At 36.8% G+C, this 16,005-nt stretch overlaps 2 protein-coding genes across 2 annotated transcripts in view; one reads left to right on the forward strand and one right to left on the reverse strand.

Moving 5' to 3' along the window:
* The first annotated feature begins 1,017 nt into the window (after positions 1-1,017).
* Positions 1,018-2,400, forward strand: LOC130427890 (2-oxoglutarate receptor 1). Its single transcript, XM_056755628.1, has 2 exons — positions 1,018-1,098; positions 1,242-2,400. Exons 1-2 carry the CDS (start codon positions 1,096-1,098, stop codon positions 2,262-2,264), a joined length of 1,026 nt encoding a protein of 341 aa, XP_056611606.1. The 5' UTR covers positions 1,018-1,095; the 3' UTR covers positions 2,265-2,400.
* Positions 2,401-5,989: 3,589 nt separating this feature from the next.
* Positions 5,990-16,005, reverse strand: part of hs6st3b (heparan sulfate 6-O-sulfotransferase 3b) — a 54,352-nt gene continuing 44,336 nt past the window's right edge. The window contains exon 2 of the mRNA XM_056754089.1: positions 5,990-9,086. Coding sequence (XP_056610067.1) covers positions 8,372-9,086 — 715 coding nt within the window. The 3' untranslated portion in view covers positions 5,990-8,371. The remainder of the gene's footprint in view (positions 9,087-16,005) is intronic.

Here is a 16,005-nt window from a genome sequence, read left to right on the forward strand (position 1 = left end):
GTGTCCTCCTGTTATCCTCGTGTGCAGTGCAGTGCAGTGCAGTGCAGTGCAGTGCAGTGCAGTGCAGTGCAGTGCAGTGCAGTGCAGTGCAGTGCAGTGCAGTGCAGTGCAGTGCAGTGCAGGTTCGTTAAGTTAGTCAGTGTCCTTGTTTTAGTAAACAGTATATCCTGTTTTGTTTTCCCCCTCGTGGGTTTTGTTTTGTCCTTTTGTAGTGTCTTTTGTTAATAAAATCTTTTTTTTTCACACCACCAACTTGTCTGCCTGCAATTGGGTTTCATGACAAAAAATATTTGTGAGTTTCTCTGGTAAAGTTAAGTCTATTTAAATACCGTTTAAGATTAACAGTGATGATTTTTTTTATGTTTAATTAAATTTTCTGTTGTGCAAAGTTAAAAGAAAATCAAAAATGACACTCTTATCAAATTTACCCAATTGTGCCCAATATCTTATCTCCATTTGAAATTTCTCACAAACTGCCAGGAGTGCTGACATGTTTTGCCCATATTTGCACATTGAGTATACACTAGACTTGAAGTCCACTAGAGGACAGCAAAGCTGCAGGAGAGAAAAAAGACACCTTACCAAAGACATTAATGGGAATCTAAATGCAAAAAGAATAAGTGATAGGAAAGATCCCTCATTTAATGAATGAATTGTAATTTAAGAAGTCACATAACGAATGGAAACATTTATATGGAATTTTGTATTTAGTGTATACACCACAAACAAACCCATTTTCATTGGACAAGATGTGCATGTTGGTGTGCACGAGATGATGAAAACTGTCATTTAATGAGTATCGAATGAGTCCTGACAAACACTCCCGGTGTCTGGGGGTTATAACATTTATTATTTCTCGATGCATCAGGATATGTGATTTTATTAGAAAGTTTGCTGGAAATGTTAAACAGTAACTTAAAGGCCAAATCTGACTTCTGTAGAGGGCGTCATGACTCATTCAAGAAGTATGTGTTTGTTAAGAGTAAAACCAGACAGTACAGCATAAAACATGATGACAACGGACACATTACATGTAGTCTTCAAAATCTCTGGTGATAACCTAAAATAAAGTTAAAAGTCAGAGAAGAAAGGATAATGGTAAGACAATATTCCTATATTTTGTCACATTTTTGATAACATGGCACCAAAACAACAAGGTTTTTAGCTTTATTTTTTGAAAAAAATAATAGTATACTTTGATGAAAATAAATATAGTATGTGATTTTGATTTACCACTTTAGGTGCAACACAGCGCAACAATGGAAAACCTGGAAAACAATGCAACTGACTGTTTTCCAATCGATGAGTTTACAAATCGATATTATCTGCCAGCAATGTATGGAATCATCTGTGTAGTTGGACTCACGGGTAACCTCACCGCCCTTGTCATTTACCTGACAAAGCTTCGACCGTGGAAAAGCAGCAGCATTATCATGGTGAACCTAGCGGTGGCTGACCTGCTGTATGCATTGAGTTTACCCATGCTGGTCCAGTTCTACATTACTAAAAACTGGACCCTGGGGGAGTTCATGTGCCGTTTCATTCGCTTCTGCTTCCACTTCAATCTCTACGGTAGCATCCTCTTCCTCACCTGCCTCAGCATCTTCCGTTACATCGCGGTGGTACACCCGCTGAAGGCCGCTCAGATCAGCAGAAAGAGATGGGGTGTCTTGGCCTGCCTAACCGTTTGGATCGTCTCTTTGCTGGAGATTGGTCCAATGTTGGGAATGATTACAGAACTGAGGACGGGCAATGTGACACAGTGCGTTGACTTCGCCAGTAATGATCCGAAGGAGGTGTGGTGGTACGGTTGGATACTTACTGTTTTTGGATATGCGATGCCGTTGGTCATGGTGTGCTGGAGCTACTCCCACATCGCGAGCACTCTGAGCAACAGCATATCCAGACACAGACGAAGTAGTTCCCGAGCACGCAGCCTCGCCATTTTGATTCTAGCTGTGTTTGTGGTGTGTTTCTTGCCTTATCATATCATGCGGGTGCTGAGGGTGAATAGTCTGCGCAGAATTGGCATGTCATGCACGTGGAAGAGAAGCATCAACACGGCGTACATCCTGTCAAGACCCCTGGCGGGCCTCAACACCTTCTTCAACTTAGCGCTTTATACACTGGCAGGAGACAAGTTTCAGCAGGCTTTCTGGAGCTTTGTGCACAGGGGGACACACATGAACAGTACCATAGCTGTGATCCACACCCCATACAACATGTCAAAGTCAGACCTCCTGAGATCTGAATACATTGTTTGACCTGTTTTCTAACAAGAAAATTTAGAGGTGCAGAAAATGTTTCACCAAATGATCATTCAGAAATCACCCTCATGTCATCCAAAACCTGTATATGAGTCTTTGCTCTGTGGAACACAATAGAAGATATTCTGAGAAATGTTTCTGTGGTTTTGTGTTCATTCAATGGAAGTCAATGAGGGCCAATGTTGTTTGGAAACAAGTTTTACCGCACAGTGCTATTTATTTTAATAGGAAGATTTGCAAAAGCTGACAGACTGAATTTAGGCATTTGGCTGATGGTTCTATCAAAAGCAGTTTAGTACATTTTGGTCATTTTATGTATTGTTTCTTATTGCAGCATGTCTTTCCTGGGATTTGAACACACTCAGCATTTGGGGACTCTAGGCTGTACAAAGAATACTTTTAATAATAACACATAATAATACAGAAATGTAGATGTACTATGTATGGAAAGATCTTGAAAAAGTTTTTTTCCCAAAAATGTTTTATGTATGCATATTGTACAATATAAGGTACACATTTCTAGAAATTGTGCAGTTCATTTTCATATTGTTATTTCAGAAAATTTCAGAATATTTTTCCTCTCTCCAAATTTTGTCACTTCAGAAGCACAATATTATATATTTTAATAAGAAGGATTATATTTACATATTCAAAATCTACTTTTTTAATATTGTTTAAATATTATATTATATATCATTCTTTTAATGTAAACATTTTAGTTTTTCACGTGTAAATCAATTACAGGTGCAATTGATTTTTAAGTTAAGGATTCATTAGTTTATATATTGAATCAAACACTATCATAACATCTTAGTTGGTAATTTAATCAACTTTATATTTGAAAAAAACATGCATTTTTTGATCGTGAACCACACATTTTCAGTAGTGATGGTAATGTTTTGGTTGTGATCACAACATTTAATTTACACTGCTTAATCAGACTTTTAACCCTATATGTTAATACAAATAACTCTATGTTTCACATATGCAGCTAGCACATAGCAGACACACATAATCTGGCAGTAAATATCAAATAGAAAACCTACAGCTCACATATATCCCAATGAAAACAAACTAAAATACTAATGATTTGCATAACTGTAAGGGGTTCTGTTTATTTCCCCAAATAAGGGATTAAATGATCCTTTCTGTCACTGCTGAAACAATACCCAGTGATACCTTTCGGTCGTGACTGTTTTGCTAGTGACAATTTTTGAAAACTAATCAGCACATGGTAACCAAGCTCAGTTCTGAACAGATGTTCACACACAAAAACAAAATTTTATGGAATAACGCCCCAAAAAGTTTGCTAAATTGAAGAAAAAAGATTTTTGTTAGTGACATTCCTTAAAATTAAGGTACACACAGATTTTCAGACTTTTGAACACCTTTTTTCAAAATGATAAAAGCGATCAACTCACCATGTAGCTGTTAGAGAGAGGGAAAGATTCTTGATCAAAATTGTAGGAGTGTGTCTACAATCAGTCTTATCCAAAAGACTAAAACATATATTGTTTTGGTAGTGAAATGAAAATCCGGGACACCTTTTTTTACATAGTTTAATCATTTAAAAATAAAATATGAATATTTTTGGAACTTCACTTTTTTAAAAACATCAAAAAAATTTGATAAACAAACAGTAGAAAAAAATGCAAACATTGTTTAAAAATAATTTGAGTTGATATTTAGTGGTTTGGGTTCGGGACACCCATTTCTCTGTTGAAAGTACCCAATAAATGATGATTGTATACATATATTAGGCTTATTGATATTATAAATATTATTGTGGGTTTCAATAGATGATACAATTTGAATACTTGAATGCTTTTAAATGTTTTTATTATGTTGGACTGCAGTTTGCATGAATTCTATAGAATGGCCCATAAAAAAATATCAATTGATATACAGTCATTCAGATGTCTTTGTTGTATTTCTCCAAATGAAAACAGAATCAAAAATAGAATTCTGTCATCTGCCACAAGATCTTGTTTAAGATGTTTCACCCCTCATGGATGAGACTTAATCCCTAAACCTTGGGAAATTTCCGCTGCTCTATATCTGATAAGAACTGATAGAAAACAAGACATTTTTTGATTACATGGATGACTGAGTATCTTTACAACACACTGTTATTTATGGGCAGCCATCCGAATCACACAAGCTAGCGCTGTTAGGTATTAAATTACAATAAGGAAACATAACGGTCAGCTAACCTGCATTCCTTCAGTCAGGTTTCGGGACTATTTCTCCCATAGGTGCTTTCTGTGAGGAGGACTGTCAGAACCTTCGGCTAAATGAGCTGGTTTTAAGAGGACTCCTCTACCTTTCCAAACCAATTACAGTAGACAGTGAGTACAGACAGTAACAGGAGACACTACCAAAGAACTGACAGTTTCGGTATTCACTATCAGAGAACAGACAGTCTTTATACATAGAAGAACAACTGGGTTTGCTCTAAAACAGTTTAAAAAGTTTAAAAGATACACTACTTTAAAACTACTTTGAAAGTTACAATTTTGTAGCAAAGTACATAGGTCTGTTAATAAAGATTATTAACCTAGTAGTATTACAAAACAATACAATTATCTTCAATACTTCCGTTGTCACTAGGTCAAAACCGCCAAGCAAAACAAACCTCTGCACCGGCAATTAACAAATACATTGTGCATTATGATATCGCATTTGTGTGGGAGCACACTTGATATAGTTCCATTGATCTGTAAATATTTTCATCTCTGACAACTCATTTACTGCATGATTTTCTTTTAAAAGATGCCACTTCTGTTGAGTTTATATAAACACTTACAGCTCATTTAAGATGTGTTGTGACTGAATAGAGAGAAAAGGTTTTCAGGTGACTCTAATAACCTGTCATCTTGTCATTTTGGTAAATTAAGCATGAATGTTTTGTGGCAGAATGTCATTTCTTACTGCAAAAGAAAGCGTTACTTATATGAGGGGTTATTAGATGAGTAGTATTTTACTGGTCATGTGATCTTATTGTGGTGTATTGTTATTCATAACAGTTTTCACATGCAAAAAGTGCTTCTTAGAGGGTAAAACCTTTTGATGTGAGATTTTCCAAGTAAAACTTTAGCAGTTTTTATTACTTGTATTCGGCTTACAGTATACTCACAAGGTGTTAATACGAAAGCTGAAATGATGACACATTTTTGATTCATTAACTTTCTTTTGTGCTGTTTTGGAAATCTGTGTTGTGGTCATTTGAAGTATGTTTTATGGTATAATCATAATTATATAAGCATATAGAGCAGAATTATACAAGCATATTATTGTATACAATAAAGGATTCTTCAGAGTGTATTTTGTGCTTACACGAGTGGGTTACATTAAAACATTTATGGCGCATCTCTGCCCTCTGGTGGCGAAACACTATTACAGCGTCAAGAATCTTAGAGATCTTGTCCAAACTATCCTTAAACATTATCAGTACTCATGTTTTTCCAAACCTATTTATAAAAAAATCATCTTTTGTTTACCCAAGAATAAACAGAATAAAGAGGTTTTAAATATGCGCTTTTCTATGTGTAAATAAAAGTGTGTAATAGAATAGTTTCAACATTTAAAACATAACAATACATTTATTTTATTTTATTGAAATAAATGCAATAACATTCTTACATTGTAAATTATTGTTTAAGTATCCAACTGTTTTTAGGGGACACTGTATGAATGAAACATATACAATTGTAGGTATAAACATCATTGTTATCGCTTCCATTTGATTTGAAATGGAAATTTCCTTATTTGTGAGTCTAGACTTATTTGTACTGTGTGAATAATAAGTATTTACCAACGTTGCTTATTAACAAGCAAAAACAGTCAAATCTCTGTATATATTCAACAAACATCTGCTTGTCCCATAAGGGATTATTTAATACTATATTGCACTTAAGTGAACAAAGCAATTAAAATACATTGCAACACTGATATTCATTTCAAAACATACACGCACAAACTTGTAATGGCACACATTCTCAGATCTTTTCGCCTCATATAGTTAAGACATAAGAATTGGAGAAAACGCAAAATAGCGACACAGATTCAAAATAGAAACATACAGAACAGCATCATGTACAAAGAAAACAAAACTTCTAGTCTTTTTGGTCTAAAATAACAGATATCTGGAACTGCATTCCAAAACCTTTTTTTAGTGGCACATGTTCTCCATAACCATGCATAAAGAGTAGTACAGTTGATTTATTTGCTTTTTAAGATACAAAAGAAACCCAGAATTCTAGGTTTCAGTTTATTTGTGATTCGTATCTGCAATGTTAAACCGTTTACCAATTTGCACAAAGCATCTCTCAAGAATTTTATTTAAAAAGTGCTACAAAGCTTCTTATTCACTGGTAAAAGGATGTAAAGCTCACAAGAGCTTGATTCCCTGCGAGTTGATCAAGTTCCAGCATTAGAAATCTTATCCCAGGGAGAACAACAGCAATGTGTAAAACACAGGTGGCCTCAATGGATGATGAATGAAATATCATATTTTCGTTGATTGTTTCTTGTTACATCATCAGACGGCATTTCTTATGTACGTATAACTCCAGTTGTTAATCCGTTCCCTCCATCTAATCGCTTTTCATTTCACTTTGATGGTTAAGTGAATTTACATTCACCTTTAGGGGGCACCTACTGTACTGTACACAGGACACATTCTGTCATTCCTTCTGCACTATTTATTTATTGATTTATGTACACTCATCATGCTGTTTTTGGTAATCCATAATGAATAAACTACTGTACCATCCCCTGCTTTAAAGACGGTGGGAAAGAAATATCTCTGCCACTTAAATCGGTGTACAAAACTGGGTGTATAAAAGCTCTCTGCATTTTGGACAAACACCCTTTACTATGTGATTGACATAGGCTACCTCAATAAAACTTTGCAGTGGGGGGTTTGTTGTTCCTTCAGAAACATGTCCTTAGTGAATGGGCACAGAGCCACATTTCAAGTTCTGTCAATGTCAGCAGTTTACCGTCTGGATTTCACAGCAAGATATCAGCTGAAATCCTGAAAGCTACACTGCAAATAAATGTACCAGTAAAAAACAAATCATCTTTAAAAACAAAATCCATATTGTCAGAGAATATTTCAGACTATCTTAAATAATACTTTTCCCCAACCACTTTAGTAAATAGGTTCGTTTTTTAATACTTTTAAGCATACATTCAACTAAATCTGTCTCGATTCATTTATGAGAACTTTCTTAATATGGCAATAAAAATAAACATGATTGAACCACAAATTTCCTGAAATTAAGCGAGAAAACCCACTTTTGCTTCTCAAGCAATTTGAGTTTGTTTGTAGATGTTTTTACTGAAAACAAGAGCTAGGCTGTGCCTCATTTCTTAAGGCTGCATCCTCCAGAGGTCTCATTTGAAGGCTGCTACGTCATCGAGGCTGTCTCGTTTCATAAAAGCAGGTAGGATTCTCCGGAGGCACCCTTCAAATACAACCTTCTTTGACAGGAATTCTGAGGATAAATGAGCTGAATCCTTCGTTGCTAGAGATAACACACAATTCGTTGCGTCTGCCAACATCTGTTATTTGAATAAACTGCAACAGCTGCACATCCAATCTAATATGTGGTGTTTAAATGTGAACAGTTTACAATTTGTGTCACTTTTTTTAATCTTAGCAGGCATATGTAGTAAATTTTTCAGTACGTTTTTAACCTGAAAACTTTTAATCAAGGCAAAAATGTTATATCAAACTCTTTTGGCATTGTTTGGGGTAGAAGTAACCAACGTTTTACCTCTTAAATCATGTAGAAATCATTCAAATTCATTTGACAGGTGTGCGAGTGCAACGTGTTGTCATAGCAACGTGGTACTTCCTGTTTCCTTTTCTGCCAGTATGTCCTACAAAGGATGGCACGTGTAATTCCAAGTTGAGAATCCTCCGTGTACCGCATCCTTAGAGGATGATACCTATGGAGGACACAAGGACGCAGCCATACGAAACGAGACACAACTATAGAATGTTATGATTTCTGCAGTGGCCTTGGAAACACTTGCCAGTCACATGACCAAATACAACCAATAATCTGCTCTTCCACACGTGGAATGTATTCATGTCACCAATGGACCACCTGGCTGGCATAGTCCTCGGTTGTAGTGACCTGGGGATGTTTATCCTCACCGCTTTGTTTGCTCTGGTTGACTTTCCATTCCCTAATCCAGCGTCTCTCCTCGCGCCTCTTCAATCTCTCTTCCCGCCGCTCGCGTTGGCGGGTAAACTGGTACCTCTGCAGAAACAGGTCCTTGGCAAACTCGTACAACTGCATATCCAGGAAATTCAGTTTCTCTATGCGGCGGCGCATGTCGTCGCGCAGTTCCACGTTGGCCGCGCGCGTGCTGTTGAACTGCGTGAAGGCGGAAATAAACCTCAGACGAAAGGTGCGCTCGAACAGGTACTGCGTCTTGCGCTGGAACTCCGTGAGGCCGTAGAACGCCATGTTCTTGAGGTTGCTCATTGCACTAGCGAGAAGAATGGGATTGCGTTCGCTCTCGTTCATGGTGGAGAGGTTGTAGCAGCCCACCAGACTGAGATCCGCCAGCATACGTACTTGCCGGTTGTTGGCTAGGTTGTAAGGACAGTCCATGAACTCGTGCAGCGTGACCCCAGACCAGTCCTCCCCGCTGTAGCAGGTGGGCAACTCGTCTTGAGTGGGCGAGCGACCATCACACATGTGAAGGGCAGTCTTCCAGGTAGCTCCACGCTGCACGTGTTTCCATTCGCTCAGGTAGCGCGAAACAGGGTCGCGCAACATGGTGATGTAATAGAAATTCCTGCAATGAAAATCACATAGTTCAAGAAATTTTAAAATAACTATTTTTATAATCTCATGATTAAGTAATTTACATAAATCATCATTTTTTTGTCTCAATTAACTTCTGTAGTTATTAGGTTTCACAGCATGCTGTGCCAAAATGCAGGTTATAAAAAAAATTATGTAGCCTATGTTATATAAATATTTCTTATTTTAAAAAAAATGTATTTAGTATAGCTCAGAGTCTGACACTCTTATTAGCTAACATATTACTAAATTAATCTTCAAGAAGTATTTAATAGCCCCCAAAAATTGTACATTATCACACAAGGGGGGAATTACCACAGAGCAGGTAATTCTTATTCATAAACATCTGATGACTGTGATGACCCTGTCTGTCAGTGTTGAAAAACCTCAAGCTCAATGTTTCAGTGGTGTAACCCACAAGCACTTTTAGGACGGCACAGCAGCAAAGTGAACATATTCTTTTTACACACATCACTGCCTCTCTTACAGAGAAAGACCATCTTCTCAGTTCTTGTTGGCCTGAGGAAAGCTACATGAAACACATTTCAATTCATCTATCCTCACTAGAGCACTGTGGAGGACATCTTTAGGTTAAATAGTGACATCGCATATATATTTAAATTCAGACTGAATGCTACACAGAGAAGACAGCATACACAATTTTATCAGTAACTTAAGACCTTAAACAGGAAATTTTCTGGTTTAAATGTGCCAGTGTAACCCAAAAATGGGGTATGCAATATATGCGGTGCATAGGGGCGCCGCACAGGAGGAGGCCAAATTATTATTTGAAGTTTTTTATAATAAAACGTAATTATATAATACGTTAATTGAATAAAATTATATTAAACGTTTACATTTTTTGTCTAGCATTTAAAACGAGTGCAACAAATATATTTGATCAAGTTATAATGCCAACCACTCACTCTGTGACGCAGAACAGAAAAAGACATTGAAAAACAAGTTAATGGACAAGAAGAATGAGGACAACAATCTACAAGTATTTGTAAATCATTTAATCTCTGTTCAAGTTATTTACCTTGCCTGAGAGATAGGCTCTATTAACGTTCATATTAACGTTAACATCAGTTCAACTACAAATCTCTGTCGCTTATCGAATAAATCTATTTTTGTGAATGAACTTTATAATCGCATTCGGGAGAGTCTGAGAAGGTTGTTAAAGCCGTTTAATCTTCCCACCATCACATATCATAGAAGCTAGTTGTCTGGCTCTTCATTAAACGTCAGACGTGTCTTCCCCATACAACGCGAACAGTGCAGTTTGAACGTCGGGTCCTTGTTCTTCATATAACGCGAGCAGATGCATCTTCTGCAACCAGCATAAACTGACGCACAAAGCACATAGCACCGGGAGATTGAGTGAGGACAGTAAAACAGCACGATGATTGACAGGATTACAGAGACAAGAGCGCAAAAGAACATTTCTTAGTAAAAATAAAAATAATTTATTCTTTCAGAGTAAGTCAGTTGTCATTATTTTACATTAGGGATTTTGTGTTTTCATAAAATATGAACCACAAACTAAAATTGTTTTAAAGTAAGGGGAAAATCCAAAGATCTTTTATTTATTTGTGTAATAAAACATGTTATGGTCTTCTTTAATTTTTCAAAAAAAGTTTTATTATAAAGTTTTAGTAAAAGCATGTTTATCATAGGCTACTGTTACTTTGTTTTGATTAAATATGAATGAACCACAAAAATGTCGGTCTCGGGGAGGGGGGATGGGGGCCCCCTAAACATGCTACCCTCAGAAAAGGTGCAGTTGCGCCCCTGCCCTAACATACACATTCATGTATACATGGCTTCTATTGATGCTGTTAAAGAAAAGCCATAGGTCTATATTCACCAAATGAAATGTCCCCGGTGCCTGAATCTGATCATCACAGATGCTTCCCTTTGAGCTTTCCTTTGGAAAACACGTGAGAGAACAGATGCCACCAAAGTGTTTTTAGCAGCAGGCTGATGCATTAATGAAGAGAGAGGAACCAGGCGCACAGTCATGGTCTGACGGAGCCCAGAGAATGAGGCCGAGGCAGGTGGTGACTGCCTCTGCTGCCTCGGAGCTGAGGAGCATAGTGAATGAGGCGACTATGATGATCCCCCTGAGAGAACAGATAGCCAAGAGAGAGAACATAGAATCCCCAGAGCTGACCATGTCTCTCTCTGACTCTGACCGTGGTGTATCTCTGACAAGACAGTTTGTGTTTTCCAGTAATCTGGCATTGATGTGATGCCAGACTGTTTCTTTGAATCAATATCAGTTAGCCTGTGATCTGGTTTGTATTACAGCAGTGGTCATTTAGTTTGCTTAGTTGAGGAGATTACAGATAAAGCCCAGCGATTTCTACAACAATGGCACTGGCAGAACCTGAAGAGTTCTACAATACCTGGAGTGAGATCAGATCTGATAGCATTCACACCAATGGCAGATGATGGGTTGGCACATGCACCATTGAAATTTAAACCTGCATGCTGCCATGTTTATAATGGGCACCAAGTTCAGTAGATTGAGAACGTTTTTTAAGAGTTCATCGTCTTTGCTGAAAATGGCATCTAAGTTGCAGTGAAAGTGGTACCATAAGAATGCCGTTCACTATATTGTGAGATTAGATATAAAGTAAAAAGAAAAAAGTCACACTTTCAAGGGCCTTCAAATCAACACTTGCAAAAAAATCCAATTGAATTATATAAAGTAGTGGCAAGAAATGTTTTCCAACCTTGACAGTTGAGATCTCTGTTCTTCATTCAAATGTTTTAGTATTGTAATGCACAAACTATGAATGCATCTTGCATTGATGTGTTGGAAGCGTAAACTGAAGCTCAGCTTTGAGAAGATTTTAAATGGTGTGACTGAAAATTACTCATAATGTGGATAGTTATTTAATAGTTTAAGGCTCAGGACAAGGACTTCTTAATATAACTACGCAAAATAATAATAATAATTTTTATTATTAATAACAGATTTATATGATATAAAACCCATGTTCCCTGATGTTGTAGTTTGCCTTTTCACCAGATAATGTTGTCCAATCAAAAGACAGAATGCACTGCTTCTTAAAGAGATGGCTCACCCAAAAATGAATAATCTGTCATTATTTACTCATCTTCTACTGTATGAGAGTTTTTCCTCTGCAGGATACAAAAGAAGATAATTTGAAGAATGTTAGGAACCGAACCACGGAGGTACCCATTGATATGTATTGGTCATATGTCACTCCACACAATAGCGTCGTTGTTCGGTTACAAATATTCTTCAAAATAAATTATTTTTTATTTTCCAGAAGATGTAAAGTCAAACAGGTTTGACATGATAATAGGATGAGTAAATGATGACAACATTTTTTGGGTGAATTATCCTTTTAATGGTTTTGCCTATTTGCCTTTTGGACCAGTTCGACAAACTTGTAAAAACTTGACCTTTACTTTTTAGGCACCCTAAAGTAAAAGTTCGGCCATAAATTAAATTCTTAATTTACTCATCCTCAAATTGTTCCAAATCTGTATAAACGTCTTTGTTCTGATGAACACAGAGAAAGATATTTGGAAGAATGCTTGTAAGCAAATGCTTGCCCACCATTGACTACCATAGTAGGAAACGTTTCTTTATACATTTCTATGGTAAATAGACTGTTTAGTAACAAACATTTTTACAATTAAGTTTCTCTGTGTTTATCAGAACAAAGACAATTAAACAGATCTGAAATATCTTGGGGGTGAGTCAATTATGACAGAATTTTTATTTTTAAAGCGTCACATTTTCTGGAAATCCATTTCAAGAATTGCTAATTTATATTTGTTTCATCTTGTTAATCTGGTACAGGAGAAAGTCACTAAACATAAAATCTTACATACTGTACATCACAATCGAATTGCTAAGTGGAAATAAATGACACCGTTAAAAAAACTCTAGAGAGAACGTATTATTAGAAAGGTGACACTCTTGCTATTTGTCTCACTGGGACTGTTTCACTGGAAAATCAGTAGATAGTATGACATGATGATTATGTTGTGTGGGTGGTAGGAGACGCGTAGGGGTTTAACGCACACACACATATAGATGGGTGTTAGGCTGTAGGGTGTGATTACAACCCTACCGGTAGCAGCTGTATTCGGCTCATCTTACAGAGTGGGCAGAGTGCAGACTCTCTCTCATTAGTCTGTCCCAGCGACACAAACACATGCAGAAAGTTGTGTCAGAACAAGCCAACTGCAAAAAGGTCACGGTGAGCACCATCAGTGTCACAGTATATTAGCCTCAAACCGCTCTTTCCGGAGCCTTAACCTCGGCCGACAGACATACCCAGGATGAGCTGTTGCGTGCGGTCCTCATTTCTTCTGCTTGATAATATCTATGTGAGTCCTACCCCGAAACCATTCCACAAAGCACCTATATCTGTCCAGAAGCAACTGGGAAATGTCAAATTTTCTGCCTGTCTGTCTTTGCTTGGTTCTATCAGTAAGACTAAGGAGGCAGCATAACGTAACAATGAACATTTATTAAACAACTGACCAACAAAAGGTATCAAAATAATATATGATAAAAGTCTTAATAATAATAATACTTTATTTTAATAATAATACTTTATTATTTTATTTTATTTTTGGTTCTTTGGCATAGCTCACACCAGGAGGGTTGCAGATTCTTGCACTTTCTGCCTGAAGATAAAGGCAGGGGCGCAGCCAACCCCCCACCCCCCCCCCCCCCGGGATTAATGGACAGGGACCATACTGGAGCAATGATCTTATATAGTCAAAGTGTTAGATGTAATAGGTGACATAACATTAGAGTCTTCCTGGCAGAACTTTTGCTAAAGCTTAAATTTCTGACAAAAAATATATATATTTAATAAAATATTTTATTGGCTGAAAACCAAGATTTTATTCTCTTTCGCGCATGCAAATAGTTTCACATGCTGCGTGATTTCTGTCTTGATGTTATTCCTGATGTCAACTGATACAGTTCCCCACACAAATTCATCATCTTTATCTTCAACATTTGGAATATAGCAAGTTGAATTGCACTTCCGTGTATTCATGGTGCTTTGAGGAGAAAGAAAGTCACACAGGTTTGGAACAAGCACGAAACGGTGAATGATGACAGAATGTTCATTCTTGGGTGAGCTATTATAAGTTTTTGTGCAAATATAGCTCAGCTGTTCATCTAAAGTAGAGCGAGACAAATGTGTTGAAGGATTACTTGACGTTTACCAAATGTCTGAAATCAGGATCCCAGTGAAGCCCTTAAAATCCAGAGAGAATAGTGAAGTGAAGCTATGTGTCTCAATAACACTCAGCTGTCAACAACTAGAGGCACTGCAGGCAACAGAGCGCAGCACGAGAGAAATCACTGACTGCAGTAACTGCACATAAAATGACAAAAGCTGAGATTGAGAAGATGAACTGTTATAGAGCATTAATGACTGACACTTAGACAGCTCCTCTGAGTTTACTGCTAACACAAGACGTATAAAGTTAAAACGTCCGCTGGCCTTTTCTAGATATCTGGTTTTTAATAGGTATGCTAATTGCCCATAGGGTGAGTTTATCTCAATTGTGTTTCCTAGACAACAATAAGATTTAATAGGAAGCAAGTCGATACTTTTGTTTAAATCACTTATTTCTCAGATTTCTATTTTGAGTAAACAGATCCTACACACATGTTTGATTCCTCTAGGGATTCTGATTTACTATTTTAATGAAGACCGCTTAGATTTACCAAGACACATATTTCAACATGACTTCAAACATTTCTCAAATTATATAGATTATCCTATCTGCATTCATTCATATCTCTAATCATACTTTACACCTTTGGACTGTGTGGTTTCATAAAAAAAAGGTTGTCACTCAAAAGGTTATTTTTGTTGGCTCTACGGGCAAGATACAGTTTAAATAAATGGTTTGTTTAATAAAAGATGCTAGACAGAGAATATTTTTGAAGAGAAATTCTTACTTTCTAACTTTTTAAGCTTCGAAGACCTCAGAGCTCTTCATTCTTTAGCCTTGTCCATTTCAGCGGTTTGTTTTAATAGCCTGTTATTAGACACAATGACACCATCAGGCTCTGTAATTGTTCATCAAATTACATGGTACCAAGCAGACAAATATATGCTAGCAAACTATATGCTTTCCACTACAGTCTATAGCGCTTTGTCTTGGCCAGTGCTTGTTGATGGGAGGTTTACCGCCCATTTGTTTTGTGGTGTAGTCCTTAAAGGGATAAATATGAAAAACGAAAAATTCTGTCATGAATTACTCACCATCTACTTGTTCCAAACCTGTATAAATGTTATTGTTCTGTTAAACACAAAGAAAGATACTTAGAAAAATGTTATCAATTTACATTTCTGGGACATCAATGACTACCGTAGTTGAAAAATTAAAATGGTATTCCAATAGCTTTCCTGTAGCTCATTGGTAAGAGCATTGCGTCAACAACGCGAGGTTGTGGGTTCGATCCCAGGGGATCGCAAATACCTATGTAAAATGTATAGGATAAAGCAATTTAAGTTGCTTTGGATAAAAGCGTCTGCCAAATGCCTAAATGTGTTCAAATGTGCCCCAGACAAGTTTGTTTTCCTATATTCTTTCAAATATCTTGTTTTGTGTTCAACAGAACAAAAAATGAAACAAGAATTTAGGTAGTAATTATGGTAGTCAATAATGTCCCAGAAATGTCACTTCTTCCAAATATCTCTCATTGTGTTCATCAGAACAAATACATTTTAACAGATTTGGAACAACTTTGGGGGAGTAATTCATGACACAGAAAAGTGTCTCGAGGGGCAGCAGTTTGATTCAACTTTGTGTCATTATATTTGTGAAGCAACTGTTTTTCTAACAGCATATGTAGATTGATCTTCACAGAAAACTCAGAAGTGCACTAATCT

The sequence above is a fragment of the Triplophysa dalaica genome, chromosome 8 (genome assembly GCF_015846415.1).
Source record: "Triplophysa dalaica isolate WHDGS20190420 chromosome 8, ASM1584641v1, whole genome shotgun sequence".
NCBI classification, from domain to species: Eukaryota; Metazoa; Chordata; class Actinopteri; order Cypriniformes; family Nemacheilidae; genus Triplophysa; species Triplophysa dalaica.